This window comes from Loxodonta africana, chromosome 14, assembly GCF_030014295.1.
Source record: "Loxodonta africana isolate mLoxAfr1 chromosome 14, mLoxAfr1.hap2, whole genome shotgun sequence".
In the NCBI taxonomy this organism is placed as follows: Eukaryota; Metazoa; Chordata; class Mammalia; order Proboscidea; family Elephantidae; genus Loxodonta; species Loxodonta africana.
The window spans coordinates 59,221,145-59,239,165 of record NC_087355.1 but is presented as its reverse complement, the minus strand read 5'-3'; the positions used below and the strand labels follow the sequence as shown (position 1 = coordinate 59,239,165).

General features: G+C 42.6%; 1 protein-coding gene across 1 annotated transcript; it reads left to right on the top strand.

Moving 5' to 3' along the window:
* Positions 1-7,747: 7,747 nt before the first annotated feature.
* TMEM74 (transmembrane protein 74) lies at positions 7,748-16,201 on the top strand. Its single transcript, XM_003408436.3, has 2 exons — positions 7,748-7,858; positions 10,273-16,201. Exon 2 carries the CDS (start codon positions 10,312-10,314, stop codon positions 11,227-11,229), a length of 918 nt encoding a protein of 305 aa, XP_003408484.1. The 5' UTR covers positions 7,748-7,858; positions 10,273-10,311; the 3' UTR covers positions 11,230-16,201.
* Positions 16,202-18,021: the final 1,820 nt, after the last annotated feature.

Genomic DNA, 18,021 nt, shown 5'->3' with positions numbered 1-18,021 from the left:
TGAAATAATTATAAATTCATGGGAAGTTGCAAAGAAGGTTCAGAAAGATCCAGTTTGCCCTACTAATTTCCCCCAATGGTTACATCTCACGTAACTATATTACAAAATCAAAAGCAAGAAATACTTAAACAAAAATGCCTCTCAATTGTCCCCTCCAGATTCATCAAACATCCCCAAGTAAAAAGCAGCTCCAAGCTCCTGACTTGCCTCTTTGGCCTCTCTCCCTCTCTGGATCCTAGCCGACTAATTTTTTCCTATGTATCTCGTTAACCTCACATGCCTTCAGGTAAGTATTTTTATATATTTTGTCAAGGTTTTTCAGTTATTCTCAGCAATGGCTTGGTCTAAATTACCTAGTCTGCCATTACTTTTTTTCTTTCTTTTTGCCATTACTAAAAACATATGTTTCCCATAATCATATTTTCTCTGGTCCATGCAGTGTTCAAAATATTTTCAGTTTTCACATAAAAATTAGGATATTGGACTTTTATTGCTATCCAAATTTACTCAAGACGATATTTACCTGGAGCTGTTAGGGAATACCGCTCCCCTAGGTAAAGGATATACTCTCAGTTTGGCTACAATCTTCCCCCAACCACTATTGCTGCATCCAGCCACTTTATTTATTTAAATTACATGCCTGCCTGGCCACTGTAAGCATTCTTATTAAAAGAGGCCTTTTAAAAGTAATATTTTTGTTCCTAGAAATGAATCCCATTAATAAACAAGACTTTCATGATCCTAAATTCTGGTCATTTTAATTCTTTTCCTCCATAGCTTAAAAGCAGCAGCTTGAGGTACAAAATGAGTCATATCCCTTCTACTATGCCCATTAAATGACTCTAAGCCCCTATCTAGCCTATTTCAAGAAAGTCTTTCTTACTTCCCTAGAACTCTGCTTCTGATAACTCTAAGTCTATTAAAGATATTTATTTACAATCAGTCCTGATTATTATTGCTGGAGAGAACACTGGAAAGTCACTATTATATGAGACTGGTTGTTAAAAGACTCTATACTACACTTTGCTCACATGGAAAATTTACTTCTGGGAATCTATTTTTCCACTGGTTAAGTTAGTATAATCACAATTGCTCCTCCCATACCTCACAGAGTACAAGTAAGCAGGAAAGTATGAGGCATATTAAAGTTCATGAAAAATCAAAGTCATTACTTAGATTTTGAAACTTCATCATTTTAATGTATTTTTTCAGGGAATGCTTACACATCCTTCTGGCACTCTGAAATCACTTTAGTTTAACTTCAGGGATTGAGATATTAAAAAAAAAATACTGTTCCATAAGTACATGTTAAGGAACCACTCTTGCCCATGTGTTGCACTGTTTCATGCCCATGTGTAACTTCAAAGTAATAGAAAGAATACGAGGATTCTCAAGGAGTTTAAACTTTAGCTGAGAAGAGAGATCACATAGAAAGCATAAAATATATGTGAAATACTTCAATAAATGTAAAATGACAGTATAAAAAAAAAGTAAAACGACAGTATAAAAAGTCTGTATTATGCCACTGGAATGCCAATCAAAAGAGTAACAAGAAGTTGGGGATGTTAATAAGAAAAGGCTCTTGAAAAGCATTCATGGGTCAGATTTTGAGGAAAGTTTTAGACTTGTACTTACAGAAGAGCGGTACAGTTATTCTGTAAGTGGTATTTTATGCAGAGCTTTTCTTTCCAAGAGCTCAGGCAGTCCACATTCATTCTTTTTCTGCAGAATTCTGAAGGGAATTTTAGAGTAGATTAGCACACAGTTAATATTTTTTAAACACTGAAGAATTTGTTGACAGCCAAGGGTACTATGTATAGAAATAGGAAATGGAGAGAGAATAACGTGGAGATAATCATCTCGTGTCTCAGTCTTGTTATCTTCCTTCACTATATTCAATAGAAACTTATTTCCTGGGGAAATTACTGCAGGGAATAATAAAACATTCAACACATAGATGCTAACTTTAAGGAGCTTACAATTGCCATTAGAGGTTTGAGCACCTGGGTTAAGAGTTAAACAACATGCAGTAGTTACATAGCCATACAAGAAATGTCACATACAGTGGATGATAAATATCAAAGACATCAGCTCTGACAAGTCTTAGCAAAGTCCATAGGACAGAATAATCCTTGGGAACTAGTGTGGAAGAAAAGGGCTTAATGAGAGATGTAACTAGAATCATTTCAGTATGTAGACCAGAGATGTCATCTAATCCAACTAGATGAATCCTTTCTACAACATCCCTAGTAAATGGCTCTTCTTTTTGTTTTTACCCTCTCTAGTGATAAAGAATTCACTTTCATGAGGTATCCCATTTCAGGTTCTTGTGATGTTCTTCATCTTATACTAACCCCAGATCAGTCTCTGTATTAAATCTATCCATAGCTACCCAGCCTATGTGCCCTGGCATCCCCAAGTGCTCCAATGGATTACAGGTGTGCTGGTTTATTTAGTCCCTTGGCCCTCCAAGCTGTCCTTCAGGGCCTGAGGGACCACAGGCCCAAGGCTCTGGTCATGAGAAACATTCCGTGTTCATCCTAGGGCCATAAAATATTACCACCTTTTATCTCTGTTCTACTGTGGAAAAGGCATGAAACATTGCTCCGTATACAGCAGTGGTGAAGGGTCAGGCTCCAGAAGCAGACAGACCTAAGTTAGAATCTTAGCTCTGCCTTTTATTAGTTCTCAGACTTTGAGAAAGAAACTATCCCTTTTCAAACCTCAATTTCTATATTACAAAATGGGTATAATAATATTACCTGCTCTATAGAGTTGGTATAAGAATGAATGATGAGAATATATCACTAATAAATACTGTTATTGTCTTTGGTTCTGCTGATATAATTTCTTTTCTATTTTACAAACTTTAAATTATTTAAAGTTAGGTTTTGTTTCTTCTAGGTCTCCTCTGACTAAATATCCCAAAGTTCCTTCAGCTTCTACTTGTCTGAATTGAGTTCAAGTCCCTTCAACATCTTAGTTGCTCTCTTCTAGAAACCTCATGGTGTTTCTGCATTGCTTTTTAAATACATAAGAATGGAATGCACCCGTGTAAATGTGGCTTGATAAACTACTCCTTGAAGGGTGGACGAAAAAAGGATATGGGGGGAAGATAGTCTCACTAGAGAACAATTTAGTGAGCAAAGGGGAAGAAACCATAATGCACATGACATATTCATCAACAAAGGGGCCTAAATGACTGAAAAAGAATCATAGTGGGGCAGGGAATCTAAAGGGGCTGGATTGTGAAGTCCCTGGAACTATGGGACTGTGGATTCTACCCAATATAAAGAAAAACCAACAAAGTTGTCATTACAGGACAATTGATCTTGAAATCAAGCAACCACAGCATTTTTTTTTTTACTCACAAGCAGCAAAATTCTTTAAATATTACCACCCTTCTTTTGCTCCCATTGGATGGAAACAATCAATAACCCTAGAATCACCCCAAAGAAGATGGGGGAAACTAGAAGATGATCCACAAACCATATTCCCTGGGCCTTCAATTGTTGGCCGCTGCAGTCCACTATGGTTGGAAATGGATTGGTAACTGTTTTCGTCTGGGTTCCTCAGAGGAGCAAAATCAGTAAAGTATATATATATATATATATTTACTTCAAGGAAATGGCTCGTGCAATTGTGAGTAAATGGCTCACCCACCTGTGGGGGCTGGCAAGTCCCAAATCCGTAGCTCAGGCAATAGGCTGAAGACCTCTGCTGGCTCATGTGGTTTCAGGGGCTGATGAACTCAAAATCTGCTGGTCAGGCAGCAGGCTGGGGGCCTCTGCTGGCTCACGGGGTTGCCAGAGTCAGAAAATCCAAAATCTGCAATTCAGGCGACAGGCCAGAGACTTCTACAGGCTTACGTCCCAAGAATTGAAAGTCAGGAGAAGAGAAGAGTGCAGGATTGAGAAAAGAGAGCAAGCTTAGCCAGAACATCGACTTATTTACTGGAGGCAGGCCACTCCCACAAGGAAACTCCCCTTTCAACTGACTGGCTGGTCACATCAGATCACAAAATGGAAGGTGATTATATAGTGTCTGCCAAATCATGGAGAATTGTAGCCTAGCCCAGTTGACACATATCACATCAAAGTGATGAAAGTTATCCTGTTCAGCCTCCAGATTTCCCTTACTCCTGACTCCCTTTTGTCATGCAGCTTAGTCTACCTTCCATTCATTCAATACAGCATACTGCTTAGAGCCTGTTGGAGTTCATGCCCCACCTTTGTTGAATACTAGCTGTATGACTTTGGGCAAATTACTCAACTTACTTGTAGCTTAGTTTCCTCTTCTCTAAAATTGAGGGTTTTGCAGGACTTCAAAAATTAGTTGTCTGGAGCAAAGGAGAATGAAGAACACCAAGGTCACACGACAACTAAGAGCCCAAGAGACAGAAAGGGCCACATGAACCAGAGACCTACATCATCCTGAGACCAGAAGAACTAGTTGGTGCCCGGCCACAATTGATGACTGTCCTCACGGGGAGCACAATAGAGAACCCCTGAGGGAGCAGGAGATCAGTGGGATGCAGACCCCAAATTCTCATAAAAAGACCACACTTAATGGTCTGACTGTGACTAGAGGAATCCCGGCAGTCATGGTCCCCAAACCTTCTGTTGGCACAGGACGGGAACCATCCCTGAAGACAATTCATCAGACATGAAAGGGACTGGACAGTGGGTGGGAGAGAGATGCTGATGAAGAGTGAGCTAATTATATCAGGTGGACACTTGAGACTGTGTTGGCATCTCCTGTCTGGAGGGGGGATGGGAGGATAGAGAGAGTTGGAGGCTGGCAAAGTTTTCACGAAAGGAGAGACTGGAAGGGGTGACTCATTAGGGGGAGAGCAAGTGGGAGTAAGGAGTAAGATGTATATTAACTTATATGTGACAGACTGACTTGATTTGTAAATGTTCACTTGAAGCTCAATAAAAGTTAATAATAATAAAAAAAATTAGTTGTGACCATTAATGAGTCAGTGTATCTATACTGCTTAGATGAGAGCCTAGCAATAATGAGTGCTATGTGCAATAATAACTTGTGATTATTGTGGCTAATTTCTATTCATACATTCAATGGATGTTGACACTCTGACAGGCACACGGGATGCACTGGTGAACAAGACAATCCCTTGCCCTCAATGGTCACATTTCTTCTGATTTTGTGGGAAAGGCAATGACTTTGGAATCAGACAACTAGACACTATTTTGGAAGCTCCCATTTATTTCTTTGTACCTTGGATTTGTTGTTGTTAAGTGCTGTCGAGTCAGTTCTGACTCATAGTGACCCTATGTACAATAGAATGAAACACTGCCCAGTCCTGTGCCATCCTCACAATCATTGCTATGTTTGAGCCCAATGTTGCAGCCACAGCATCAATCCACCTCGTTGAGAGTCTTCCTCTTTTTCACTGATCCTCTGCTTTATCAAGTATTATGTCCTTCACCAGGGACTGGTCCCTCCTGATAACATGTCCAAAGAATGTAAGATGAAGTCTCGCCATCTTCCCTTCTAAAGAGCATTCTGTCTGTACTTTTTCCAAACAGATTTGTTCATTCTTCTGGCAGCCTACGGTATATTCAAATATTCTTTGCCAACACCACAATCCAAATGCATTAACTCTTCTTTATACTTTGTCCAACTTGCACATGTATATGAAGCGATTGAGCACAACATGGCTTGGGTCAGGCCACTTGTCTGTCAATTTGTCATACCATGGTGGCTTGCGTGTTGCAGTGATGCTGGAAGCTATGCCAGCAGTATTTCAAATACCAGCAGGGTCACCCAGGGTGGACAGGTTTCAACAGAGCTTCCAGACTAGGAAGAAGGGCCTGGCAACCTACTTCTGAAAAAACTGACCAGTAAAAACCTTATGAATACCTGTGGAACACCGTCTGATAGTGCTGGAAGATGAGACCCTCAGGTTGGAAAGCATTCAAAATACGACTGGCGAAGGGCTGCCTCCTCAAAGTAACGTCGACCTAAATGATGTAGATGGAGTAAAGCTTTTGGGACCTTCATTTGATGATGTGGCATGACTCAAAATGAGAAGAAATAGCTGCAAACATCCATTAGTAATTGGAACATGGACTGTACGAAGCATGAATCTAGGAAAATTGGAAGTTGTCAAAAATGAAACGGAATGCTTAAAGATTGATATCCTAAGCGTTACCCATTAAAGCCGCTGCTGTGGAGTCAATTCCAATTCATAGTCACCCTATAGGACAGAAGAGAAGTTCTTCATATGGTCAAAAATGAAATGGACTGCAATAAGATCCATATCCTAGGCATTAGTGAGCTGAAACAGACTGGTACTGGACATTTTGAATCAGACAATCCTATGGTCTACTATGTCTGGAATGCCAAATTGAAGAAGAATGGCATCCTAGTCAATGTCAAAAGGACATTTCAAGATCTACTCTGAAATACAGCACTGTCGATGATAGGATAATAGCCATTCGCCTACACGTCTACAGTTAATAGTCTATTATTCAAATTTACACCTCAATCACTAACACCAAAGGTGAAGAAATTGAAGATTTTTTACCAACTTCTGTCTGAAATTGATCAAACATGCAATCAGGGTGCATTGATAATTGAAATGTGTAAATTGGAAACAAAGAATAGGGATCAGTAGTTGGACAATGTGGCCTTGGTAATAGAAACAATGCGAGAAACAGCATGATAAAATTTTGCAAGACCAATGATCCATTCATGGGAAATATCTTCTTTCAATGGCAGCTATACACATGGGCCTTGCAAGACGGGATACACGGGAATCACATCTGTGAAACGAGAAGGTGGACATGCTCCATATCATCAGTCGAACAAGGCCAGGGGCCAACTGCAGAACAGACCATCAGTGGCTCATATACAAGTTTGACTTGAAGCTGAAGAAAATTAAACAAGTCCAGGAGAGCCAAAGTATGACCTTGAGTATGTTCCACTTGAATTTAGAGACCATCTCAAGAATAGATTTGACACATTGTACACTGATGACCAAAGACCAGATAAGTTGTGGGATGACACTCAGGACATCATATATATAAAAAGCAAAAGGGTGTTAAAAAGACAGGAAAGAAAGAAAAGACCAAAATGGATGTCAGAAGAGACTCTGAAACTTGCTCTTTAGAGTAGATAAAGCAAATGGAAGAAATGATGAAGTAAAAGAGCTGAACAGAAGACTTCAACAGGCAGCTGAAGGATACAAGAAATTATCATGAAATGTACAGAGACCTGGAGTTAGAAAACCAAAAGGGAGGAACATGCTTGGCATTTCTCGAGCTGAAAGAACTAAAGCAACCTTGGATGAGGCACTTGATCTCTCTGAGCCTGTTCCCTCATCTGTAAAATGAGAATTAGTAAAATCTACTTTTAAGATTTGTTCTACCTATTAAATAAGAAAATATACAAACTGCCTGGCACACATTTGGAACTCCTTCCCTACCCTTCTTCCCCAACAGTCCTGTGGCCACACCTGAGGCTGGGGTCCCCACCCTGAGTTTAGGGGGCAGTGCCTTCTTCTGAAATGCCAGGCAGAGGTATACAGTGTACAGCGGCAGGTGGTCTTCAGGAAGGGCAAGACCAGAGTTGTGGGAGGAAGCAGACACCCGAAGGATGAAGGGAGGCGACCGCTGGACTACATCTCCCGGGATGCTCCACAAGAAGGGGCGCCCCGCCCCACCCCGCCCAGTCCCGCCCAGCCCTGCACGGCGGGCGCTGCCCAGCCGGTGGAGCCGAGTGGAGCGCAGTGGCTACAAGTGCCGCGGCTGGTGATTGGGGGACTTTTCCGAGGAACCGTTCGGGGGCTAGCGCGCGGTGCTGGAGCCGCACCGAGTGGCCCAGGCAGGAGGTGAGTGGTGGAAAGTGAGGCGGGGGGATGAGCTGGGGCGAGTGTTAGAGACGGGGAGCCCTGCGGAGCAGGGGCGCGCGTCCCCGCTCCCTCCCAAAGGTGCCTGTCTTGCCTCGGCTGGACGTAGCCCGACTCTGTGTGCCCCGAGCGGGCGCAGAGTTCACCCGGAATGGATTGACTGATCCTGCGGTGCCCGTGGGGGACACCGCAGCCCCGTGCTTGCGGCGCGCCCTCCCGGCACAGCGCGCGCAGGACGAATCCCGAGGTCGCCTCTCCCGGACCAGCCTTGTCCGTGCCACTTAGTTCCACATCAGATATTAACGCTTTCAGTTGAAGGCAGACTGACGGGGGCAAGTATTGTATTCCATCTTTGAGGCGCAGTTTTGTTAAATGGGCTCTTAGACCAGAGAAAAGAGAGGGAGGGGGCGGAAGAAAAGAGCCTTTAGCTGCTCCCCTGGGATTACCCTTTTTCCACTGAGAATGGAAGCCTGGGATTACACAGCTGCAAAGGAAATCGACTGTGCAGCTAATAAATCTCCGATGGAACAAGCAAGAGCTCCTCTTTCTTCAAAGAGAGATAGTGGTGAAGAGGATTAAGTGGAGATCTTTCTCCCCCTTTGTTAAGAACTAGAAGTCACTTAAGGGACCTTCCCGATTTTATGCAGAGTTGTCTAATATAATGAGTTAATTGTGCCAAAGGTTAATCAGAGCGCCTAATGCCTGAGGGGACTGCGAGACGACTTCTCCTTCCAGAAACTGATGAAACCCTTTACCGCGGCTTCATTTCTTGAGGCATCCTGCGGTAGGGGCTTGTCCACTTGCTGGAGAAAAGCTCTGGTTCAGTTCTTGTTTTCCTACACTAGATGTTTTTTGTTTTTGCTGTGTTAGTTGCAGAAAAACTCTGATAATTGGAGAGAAGTGTTTTTAAAAACCCAAACTCCGATGTGGAGCAGAAAGTGTGGATTTATTTATTTCCTCTCGTATATTTTACGTGAGTTGCCAGATTGACTTTAGGTGAGCCTTGCCTGTGTGTCTCTGTGGCTTACCAGCTGTCGGAGCTGTGGATTTTGAAGCATAATAAGCTTCAAGTAATGGGTTAAATCAATTATCGCCACGAACTTGGGAGTAAAATAATGGGACGCTTGCTGAAATCCCTGTATCTGGTAGGTGAAAAGTGAATTTTTATTCCTTGGGAAATATGGCAGAGGCAGAGAGAGGACACATGGCTTCCTGCTCAACCCAAAGTTCTGCCCCAGAAGGTCCCTTGTGGCAGTGGGGTGAGGGAATGTCATGGATACAAAGTTCTAGAAGGTAGCCTTGGAAATAGCTGCTTACCTATTTGCTTCATCAGAACCCCGTAGCTTTATGGGTTTATTACGTTTTTATTATTATTATTGTTTTTATTGTCATTCTACTTAAGTAAATCTAGAATGGGTTTGTGAATACTTCTGGTGGTCAGTTTCCTGTGCATGTTTTTTTAGCAAAGCATGCAGAGGAGTGGGAACACAGACCTGGTGAGCAGGAGTAACTGAAAGCTACCTGGCGTAGGCAGTTTTGTGAGCATGGACTAGGCTGGCCTGTTGTATTTTGCAGGGCTTATAGTGAGTATGTTGTCTGCTTACTTCCATGTCCAGAACAAGCCATCCTGAACATCCTGTCCCATGTAGCAGCGACAGTGAGCAGACTTAAAGTCTTGGAAACACAGAGCTGTGTGACTAAGGTCATTGGCTGCGTGAGGTGTAAAGTTAGGAGAGGTGGCTGATTAAACTGGCCCTCTCCCACCCACGTCAGAGCTACCCACTCAGAATGTTGAGCCCCTGCTCCAACAGAGCTGTGACTGATGGGAGCCAATCTTCGGCTGACCGCTGGTAGTCCTCCTAAGTGAATCTGCGTTAGAATCTGTCCTGAACTACAGAGAGTGTAAACATTTAAAATCCAGCTGACTTGTTAAAAAGTCTGTGCTTCCCCAGCTTCTCCAGAATATCAGCAGCTCTGCTAAAAAGGATCCCTGCTTTTCTCATTTGTGTCTTTATACAGGAAACCTGCCTTCTCATTTGAGGGATCCTGTCACAGAAATGTGTGAGTCCTTGGATAAATTTGGCTTGGTGACGGCAGTGCTTTCTCCAGTACACTGCCACTTCCTCCTCGCAACTTTCCTACCCTGACCTATGTTCCTCAGTGTTAATCTCTGTGCTAAATCAGAGGGTTTGCCCTTACGACACTTTCCTGCCACTAGGTGTCCTCGCCCTTCTTTTGCCCCTTTTAGGAGGAGCTAGGGTTATTTTTTTTTTTTTAGGGCGAGGGGCTGACAACCATGGTTGCAAAGGGAAATGGGGACCTCAGGATCAGCCCTCCAGGCAGCACAGCCTTAGCTTCTGTGTTGGGTTCTTATCTAACTGTGTTGCTATTGGCAGAATTTCCAGAAGCTGCTGGGGGATGTCTGACTAGCTCAGATGGAGCTCCACTCCCTTGCTCAGAAGAGCAGCCAGGCAGACCTGTGTGATGCTGTAGACTGCAGTTCAGAAGGGCCTCCTGGGGACCAGGCAGATGCAGCAGCCACTAGAGCTGCCCTCTGCTGCCAGAGACAGTGCACATCAACACCAAGGGCAACAGAGATGGAAGGGTCTAAGCTTAGCCTTTCCCCAGCGTCACCGTCCTCCTCTCTGCAGGACAGTGTTATTCAGCCAGACTCCTTCCCACCAGGACCTGTCAACTCTGGGAACAACCAAATAACAGCAGAACAGAAAGTCTGCAACTGCTGCAGCCAGGAATTAGAAACTTCTTTTACCTACGTGGACGAGAATGTCAACTTGGAGCAGTGGAACCGGAGCTTCCCTTCAACAAAAGGCAGTAATCACCCAGGAACTCTTGGCTGGGGAAATCCAAATGAGTGGCCCCATGAGGCTGCCATGTCCTTGATATCTGAAGACGAGGACGATACAAGTTCTGAAGCCACGTCTTCAGGGAAGTCAGTAGACTACGGTTTCATCAGCGCCATCTTGTTCTTGGTCACTGGGATCTTGCTAGTGATCATTTCTTACGTTGTCCCACGGAATGTGACTGTGGACCCCAACACCGTGGCCGCCCGGGAGATGGAACGCTTAGAGAAGGAGAGTGCAAGGCTGGGGGCTCACCTGGACCGTTGTGTGATTGCTGGACTCTGCCTCCTCACGCTTGGGGGTGTTGTTCTGTCCTGTTTGCTCATGATGTCTATGTGGAAGGGGGAGCTCTATCGTCGAAACCGATTTGCCTCTTCTAAAGAGTCTGCAAAACTGTACGGTTCTTTCAACTTTAGGATGAAAACCAGCACTAATGAAAACACACTGGAACTGTCCTTGGTAGAGGAAGATGCTCTTGCTGTACAGAATTAATTCCGGTCGTGAATTTCCTGAGGGCCTGCCTTGGCATTTTGTATGAAAAAACAAACAAACAACAGGAAAAAAAACAGACAGATTTCTTAAAATTAACAGTGTAGTTTATTTGCCTGGCAAGAAAAGCTGATTCCCCAAACCAATAGCCAATGAGTGTTTTTGTTCATGATGTATCTTTTATTTACAAAGAAAGCCATGTAAGATGCATAAGAGGAGCCCTGGTGGTGCAGAGGTTAAAGCACTCAGCTGTTAACCAAAAGGCGGCTGGTTCTAACCCACCAGCTGCTCCATGGGAGAAAGATGTGGCAGTCTACTTTCATAAAGATTACAGCCTTGGCAGCCCTATGGAGCAGTTCTACTCTGTCCTGTCAGGTTGCTATGAGTCAGAATCGACTCGACAGCAGTGGATTTGGTTTCCTTTTTTTTTTTTTTAAGATGCATGAGAAACCACAACCCGTCTACACCTTTCCTTCTAAAGAGCTGTGATTGCCATCAGCCTCTGCTTCTATAGCAAAGGATTTCTAATGACTTGACGTACAAATGATTTCTTTTACTTGAATATGGGATATTTTTGGACACTAGGAGGTCCTACACACAGAATCAGTTGGTAATCTCTTTTGTGAAAATGAACTTAAACATTAATCACTTAATAAGTCTAATGTTTAATTCTCAAAGGTGCTTATTCATTTTCTTGCTAATTTTTTTCTTTTTTGTAATTTGGCTAAGTACTAAAATAGAGTTTTGAGTTTGAGTATTTTAAAGCTTAAGGATTTCAGTTAAAAAAAAAAGTTTAAAAAATATGTTACATTTGAAATTATTCTTGTACTCAGAAGTGATAATAAAGTCATTAGGGTAAAAAGAAAATTATGTAAATCATTATCAGGCGAATCTGGATTTAACCCAAAGCAGTAGCACTGGGTATTAGCCAATGTCACATGCTTATCAGCTAGATGAAGTAAAATGAGGCTGATCTAAATTTCATTTTCTCTTTGTGGTTTTGCCATCATTCTGGTTACCAGCACTCCTGAAATCTTTTCTGGTGCTCACACCAGCATGGCAGTGTGTGAGGCATTTTTAACATATTTTCAGACGTCTAAACATCTAGGCAGCTCTGAGTCATGGTTGGCTCAGGCATGATCCCAGACGACATTTTGTTTTTGTTGTTTGAAGAAAACCTCCAATACGTAGCAGCCAGACTCTTGGGAACTGTGCCTCGCACAATTTCTCTATAGGCCAAGCAGCAAGCCGTTGCCCAGGATGGCAGCCATTGTTAAACCCACAGTCAAAAAAATAAAAAAGGGAGAGTGAAAGGTTAAATTCACTGATTCATTGGAACGGCACTCAGCACCTGAACCCAACATCCCCCCTACAATAGTTTAGACATTGTCTGAGCACCTTTTATGTAGGCCCCTCAGTAATGGTGAGCTCTTGCCTCATGACCTGCAGACTCTCGCTCTGTGGGAGGCATGATGGGCAAAGTGGTCACAACTTTACAAAATGCACACCAGGATCTGACACACTGTCGGGATATGATAAGAGTTCAGGAGGGGTTGGGAAATGCAGTTTCAGAAATATCTTGTGTTTTTCAGCTACTCCTTGAGGTGTTTCCAACCTCTCCTGCTGTAGTTTTTTACCTGCCATTACTCTGTTAGCAGGATCAGCGGGGTCATTCCTCAACAGGACTGGAACCGGGTATTGAGGTGGGAGAGTGAGAATGAGGGTGAGAAAATGAGAAAGTGATTCTCTTTGTGAATTCTAAAGCCTCATTCTTATGTCTGCAGTATGTGTTATTGAGGACTGTGGAATCACGGGTGACTTTGGCTGGCCGTGTGTGAGTAGGGATAATTACGTGAATGAATTAATGTGAATTATTGTGGGTGTCAGAGAGAGGAGACAGGTATTTGAATTTTTCTGTACCAATGAGAAATTATATGGACAGCAGAAGAAGCTAGATGATGCTCAGTTACTTTACCCTGCTGAACAGTACTGACTCGTAAATTCAGAAAGAATGGGAACAATGTAAACATCATTTTTGTTTTCTATTGCTGACTGTGCGTTTTGAACACACTTTTTGTTTTACTGTGACTCTCGTGTCACAGTTTGTGTGGAAGCCACCTTACCAGCACTGAAAGCTTTATATTTGTGGGGGTTTATGAATCTTCAGTTTCTAGCCTGCTCGAGGACCCATTTGGTTGGTGTTGAGGGAGGGAAAGTCTACAGCTTGGCTGAGTTAGTAGGTCTGAGCTGTGCCTTTTTAAAAAAATGCATGTTTATTCATAGAAGCAAAGTATAGGTAACTGAACTTTGTTTTTATTTTTTGGTGAAACAGGATTAATTAAACAAATGGCAGACTAAACCAAATTCATGTGAGGCCTCATTTTCAGTTTATGAAGGAAGGTCAGTTTGAGAATCAAGTGTTAGGAAATTTTTCAGTTTTGTAAAACTGATGATAAAGGAGAATGACCAGTGCTTTTCATTTGAAGGCATTTAATGAATCTTGCATTGCTACCAAATTATATATAGATCTGATGTGATCTAAAGGCAACATAAAAAATGCAAATTAGGAGAAGAAAATGTCTAGGGTGGAAAAAAAAAAGACCTCACAATCCAGAACATACTTCCTCTTCCCCAAGACCTCTGTAAATATTTTCTTAAAATTTAAAATTCGTATTTATTTGGTGAATGCATGTTTCAACAATACTGAAATCTGCTCCTATAGAAAACACACCTCTTTACTTTTAAGGCTTTATTTATATGAAGGCAAACCCTTACACCAAGAAGCACTTGGAAAATCATCTGAATGTTTCCTTTAGTGCCGTATTGATATAATCCAGATAATTGCCTTAATTAACTTGTCCCCAGGACTTCAGTTTGCATAGCCCTAGTCTTTTAGTCTGTCTCCTGCCAGGGCCTGAATGCAGGATTGGTTTCTTATTATTTACAGGGATGTTAATGAAGCAAAGAAAAGCCATGAACTTTATATACTGTGGTTTCCAACAGTTTTTTGGCTCTGAATGCATTTATTTAGAAGTACTTTGGCAAGACCAGGTGATAAACATTACAGACATTGAACAGACAATAGCTATGGTGTTGGTCTTGGATCCTTCCTGGAGATTTATGACCTCACATCTATCTCTTCTACACGGTGCTGGTTGTTATTGCTGAAGTTTTTTATTGCGAGACCTGGAGAAGCAAAAAAAAAATTTTTTTTCAAAGATCCGTAGTTTAGGTCTTTAGCTTATTCATCAGGCTTTAGAAATCTAAACTCAGAGTCACCTTCCTAATGTTAAAGAAAAGGCAGTTTATGCTTCAGCATTGACTCCAAAATGAGTGAGTATCAGAAAGAAAGTTGCCTTTTTCTGTTACTACTGGGATCTAAACAGCAACAAAACCAAACCAAACCCATTGCCATCAAGTCAATTTCGATTCATAGTTACCCTATAGGACAGAGTAGAACTGCCCCATAGAGTTTCCAAGGCTGTAGTCCTTACAGAAGCAGATCAATAGGTCTTTCTCTTTTTGTGGCTGATAGGATTGAACCAATGACCTTTCTGTTAGCAACCAAACACTTAACCACTGCGTCACTCAGTGCTCTTTTACTGGTATCTACAGTCTGCAAATGACAGTTGAAGCCTCCTAACGTCTTTCCTGGTGGTGTAGTGGTTAAGTGCTATGGCTGCTAACCAAAAGGTTGGCAGTTCGAATCTACCAGGTGCTCCTTGGAAACTCTGTGGGGCAGTTCTGCTCTGTCCTATAGGGTCACTATGAGTTGGAACTGAATCAGCTTGATGGCAACAGGTTACTGTCTTTTATAGGAGCCCTAGTAGCACAGTGGTTAAGCCCTCAGCCCTAGAGGGTGGTAGTTTGAACTCATTAGCCACTCTGGAGGTGAAAGATGTGGCAGTCTGCTTCCCTAAAGATTATAGCCTTGGAAACCCAATGGGGCAGTTCTACTGTGTCCTAAAGGGTCACTATGAGTCGGAATGGACTCACTGGCAGTGGGCTTATTTTGTGGGTTTTTTTTTCAGATGTCTTTTATAAACCAGTCCTTTTTTTTTCTTATAATTTTTATTGTGCTTTAAGTGAAAGTTTACAAATCAAGTCAGTCTCTCACACAAAAACCCATGTACACCCTGCTACACACTCCCAATTACTCTCCCCCTGGTGAGACAGCCTGCTCTCTCCCTCCACTCTCTCTTTTCGTGTCCATTTCACCAGCTTCTAACCTCCTCCACCCCCTCATCTCCCCTCCAGGTAGGAGATACCAACATAGTCTCAAGTGTCCACCTGATCGAAGAAGTTCACTCCTCACCAGCATCCCTCTCCAATCCATTGCCCAGTCCAATCCATGTCTGAAGAGTTGGCTTCAGGAATGATTCCTGTCCTGTGCCAGCAGAAGGTCCGGGGGCCATGACCACCAGGGTTCCTCTAGTCTGAGTCAGACCATTAAGTCTGGTCTTATGAGAATTTGGGGTCTGCATCTCACTGCTCTCCTGCTCCCTCAGGGGTTCTCTGTTGTGTTCCCTGTCAGGGCAGTCATCAGTTGTAGCCAGGCACCATCTAGTTCTTCTGGTCTCAGGATGATGTAGTCTCTGGTTCTTGTGGCCCTTTCTCTCTCTTGGGCTCGTAATCAGCTTGTGTCCTTGGTGTTTTTCTTTCTCCTTTGATCCAGGTGGGTTGAGACCAATTGATGCATCTTGGCTGTTGCTAGCATTTAAGACCCCAGACACCACACTCTTCAAAGTGGGATGCAGAATGTTTTCTTAATAGATTTTATTATGCCAATTGACTTAGATGTCCCCTGAAACCATGGTCCGCAGACCCCTGCCTCTGCTACTCTGGCCTTCGAAGCATTCAGTTTATTCAGGAAACTTCTTTGCTTTTGGTTTAATCCAGTTGTTCTGACCTCCCCTGTATTGTGTGCTGTATTTCCCTTCACCTAAAGTAGTTCTTATCTACGATCTAATTAGTGAATACCCCCTCCCACCCTCCCTCCCTCCCCCTCGTAACCACAAAAGAATGTTTTCTTCTCAGTTTAAACTATTTCTCAGGTTCTTATAATAGTGGTCTTATACAATATTTGTCCTTTTGCAACTGACTAATTTCACTCTGCATAATGCCTTCCAGGTTCCTCCATGTTATGAAATGTTTCACAGATTCCTCACTGTTCTTTATGGATGCATGGTATTCCATTATGTGAATACACCATAATTTATCCATTCATCCATTGATGGGCACCTTGGTTGCTTCCATCTTTTTGCTATTGTAAACAGTGCTGCAATAAACATGGGTGTGCATGTATCTGTTCGTGTAAAGGCTCTTATTTCTCTAGGATATATTCCAAAGAGTGGGATTGCTGGATTGTATGGTAGTTCTATTTCTAGCTTTTTTAGGAAGTACCAAATCGATTTCCAAAGTGGTTGTACCATTTTACATTCCCACCCGCAGTGTATAAGTGTTCCAATCTCTCCACAGCCTCTCCAACATTTATTATTTTGTGTTTTTTGGATTAATGCCAGCCTTGTTGGAGTGAGATGAAATCTCATTTTAGTTTTGATCTGCATTTCTCTAATGGCTAATGATTGTGAACATTTCCTCATATATCTGTGAGCTACCTGAATGTCTTCTTTAGTGAAGTGTCTGTTCATATCTTTTGCCCATTTTTTAATTGGGTTGTTTGTCTTTTTGGAGTTGAGTTTTTGCAGTATCATGTAAATTTAGAGATCAGGCGCTGATCAGAAATGTCATAGCTAAAAACTTTTTCCCAGTCTGTAGGTAGTCTTTTTACTCTTTTGGTGAAGTCTTTGTATGAGCATAGGTGTTCGATTTTTAGGAGCTCCCAGGTATCTAGTTTTTCTTCTACATTCTTTATAATGTTTTGTATACCGTTTAGGCCATGTATCAGGGCTCCTAACGTTGTCCCTATTTTTTCTTCCATGACCTTTATCTAAACCAGTCCATTTTAGGGCATCTTAAACTGCTACTGGTGTCCCTGGGTGGTGCAAAAGGTTAATGCGCGAGACTGCTAACCAAAAGGCTGGTGGTTGAATTCCACCCAGAGGTGTCTCAGAAGAAAAGCCTGGGATCTACTTCCAATAAGATCAGCCACTGAAAACCTTATGGAGCACAGTTCTGAAGTGACACACAGGGGTTCGCTATGAATTGGAACTGACTCTACAGCAACTGGTTTTAAACTGCTTCTGATAGAGTTGGAGAATTTTTTTTTTTTTAAGTGCTGTGTGTCCTTTCGAACCGTGTGGAGCTGCTGAAGCTGACCGTGTAAAATGGTATGTTGTGGTTGTTGTTGGGTACTGTTGAGTCGATTTCAATGCATAGGAACCTCATGTGACAAAGTAGAATTGCCCCATACATTTTCCTAGGCAGTAATCTTTATGGGAGCAGATCACCAGGTCTTTCTCCCGCAGAACCACTGGGGGGGTTCGAACCCCCAACCTTTTCATTAGCAGCCAAGCATTTAACCATTGCCCCACCAGGGCTCTTCGTAATATGGTATATCAGCCGCTTATTAAAAAGGCCTCAGTTTTCCCCAGGCACCCCATTTCATGGCTGTTTTATATTTTAGAGAAGTGCAGGGCTGCTTGGAACCATGAGTTTCTTGGTGACTGCGGGTGCTTTTCCTCAGTGTTGACTGCTAGGTCTCTTTGATTCTGGCGTATCTAGCTACTTGCGTAAATACCACATGCTTTGCTGTCTGCCTAAAATACCTGAATTCATCCCCTCTTGTGACCCAAGTGGACCAGTGCTGGCACGTGTCCTTCGAGGTATGACTTT

What these genes read in the sequence shown, in the direction of transcription:
- TMEM74 (XM_003408436.3), top strand. Translation starts at nt 10,312, where the DNA reads ATGGAGCTCCACTCCCTTGCTCAGAAGAGCAGCCAGGCAGACCTGTGT.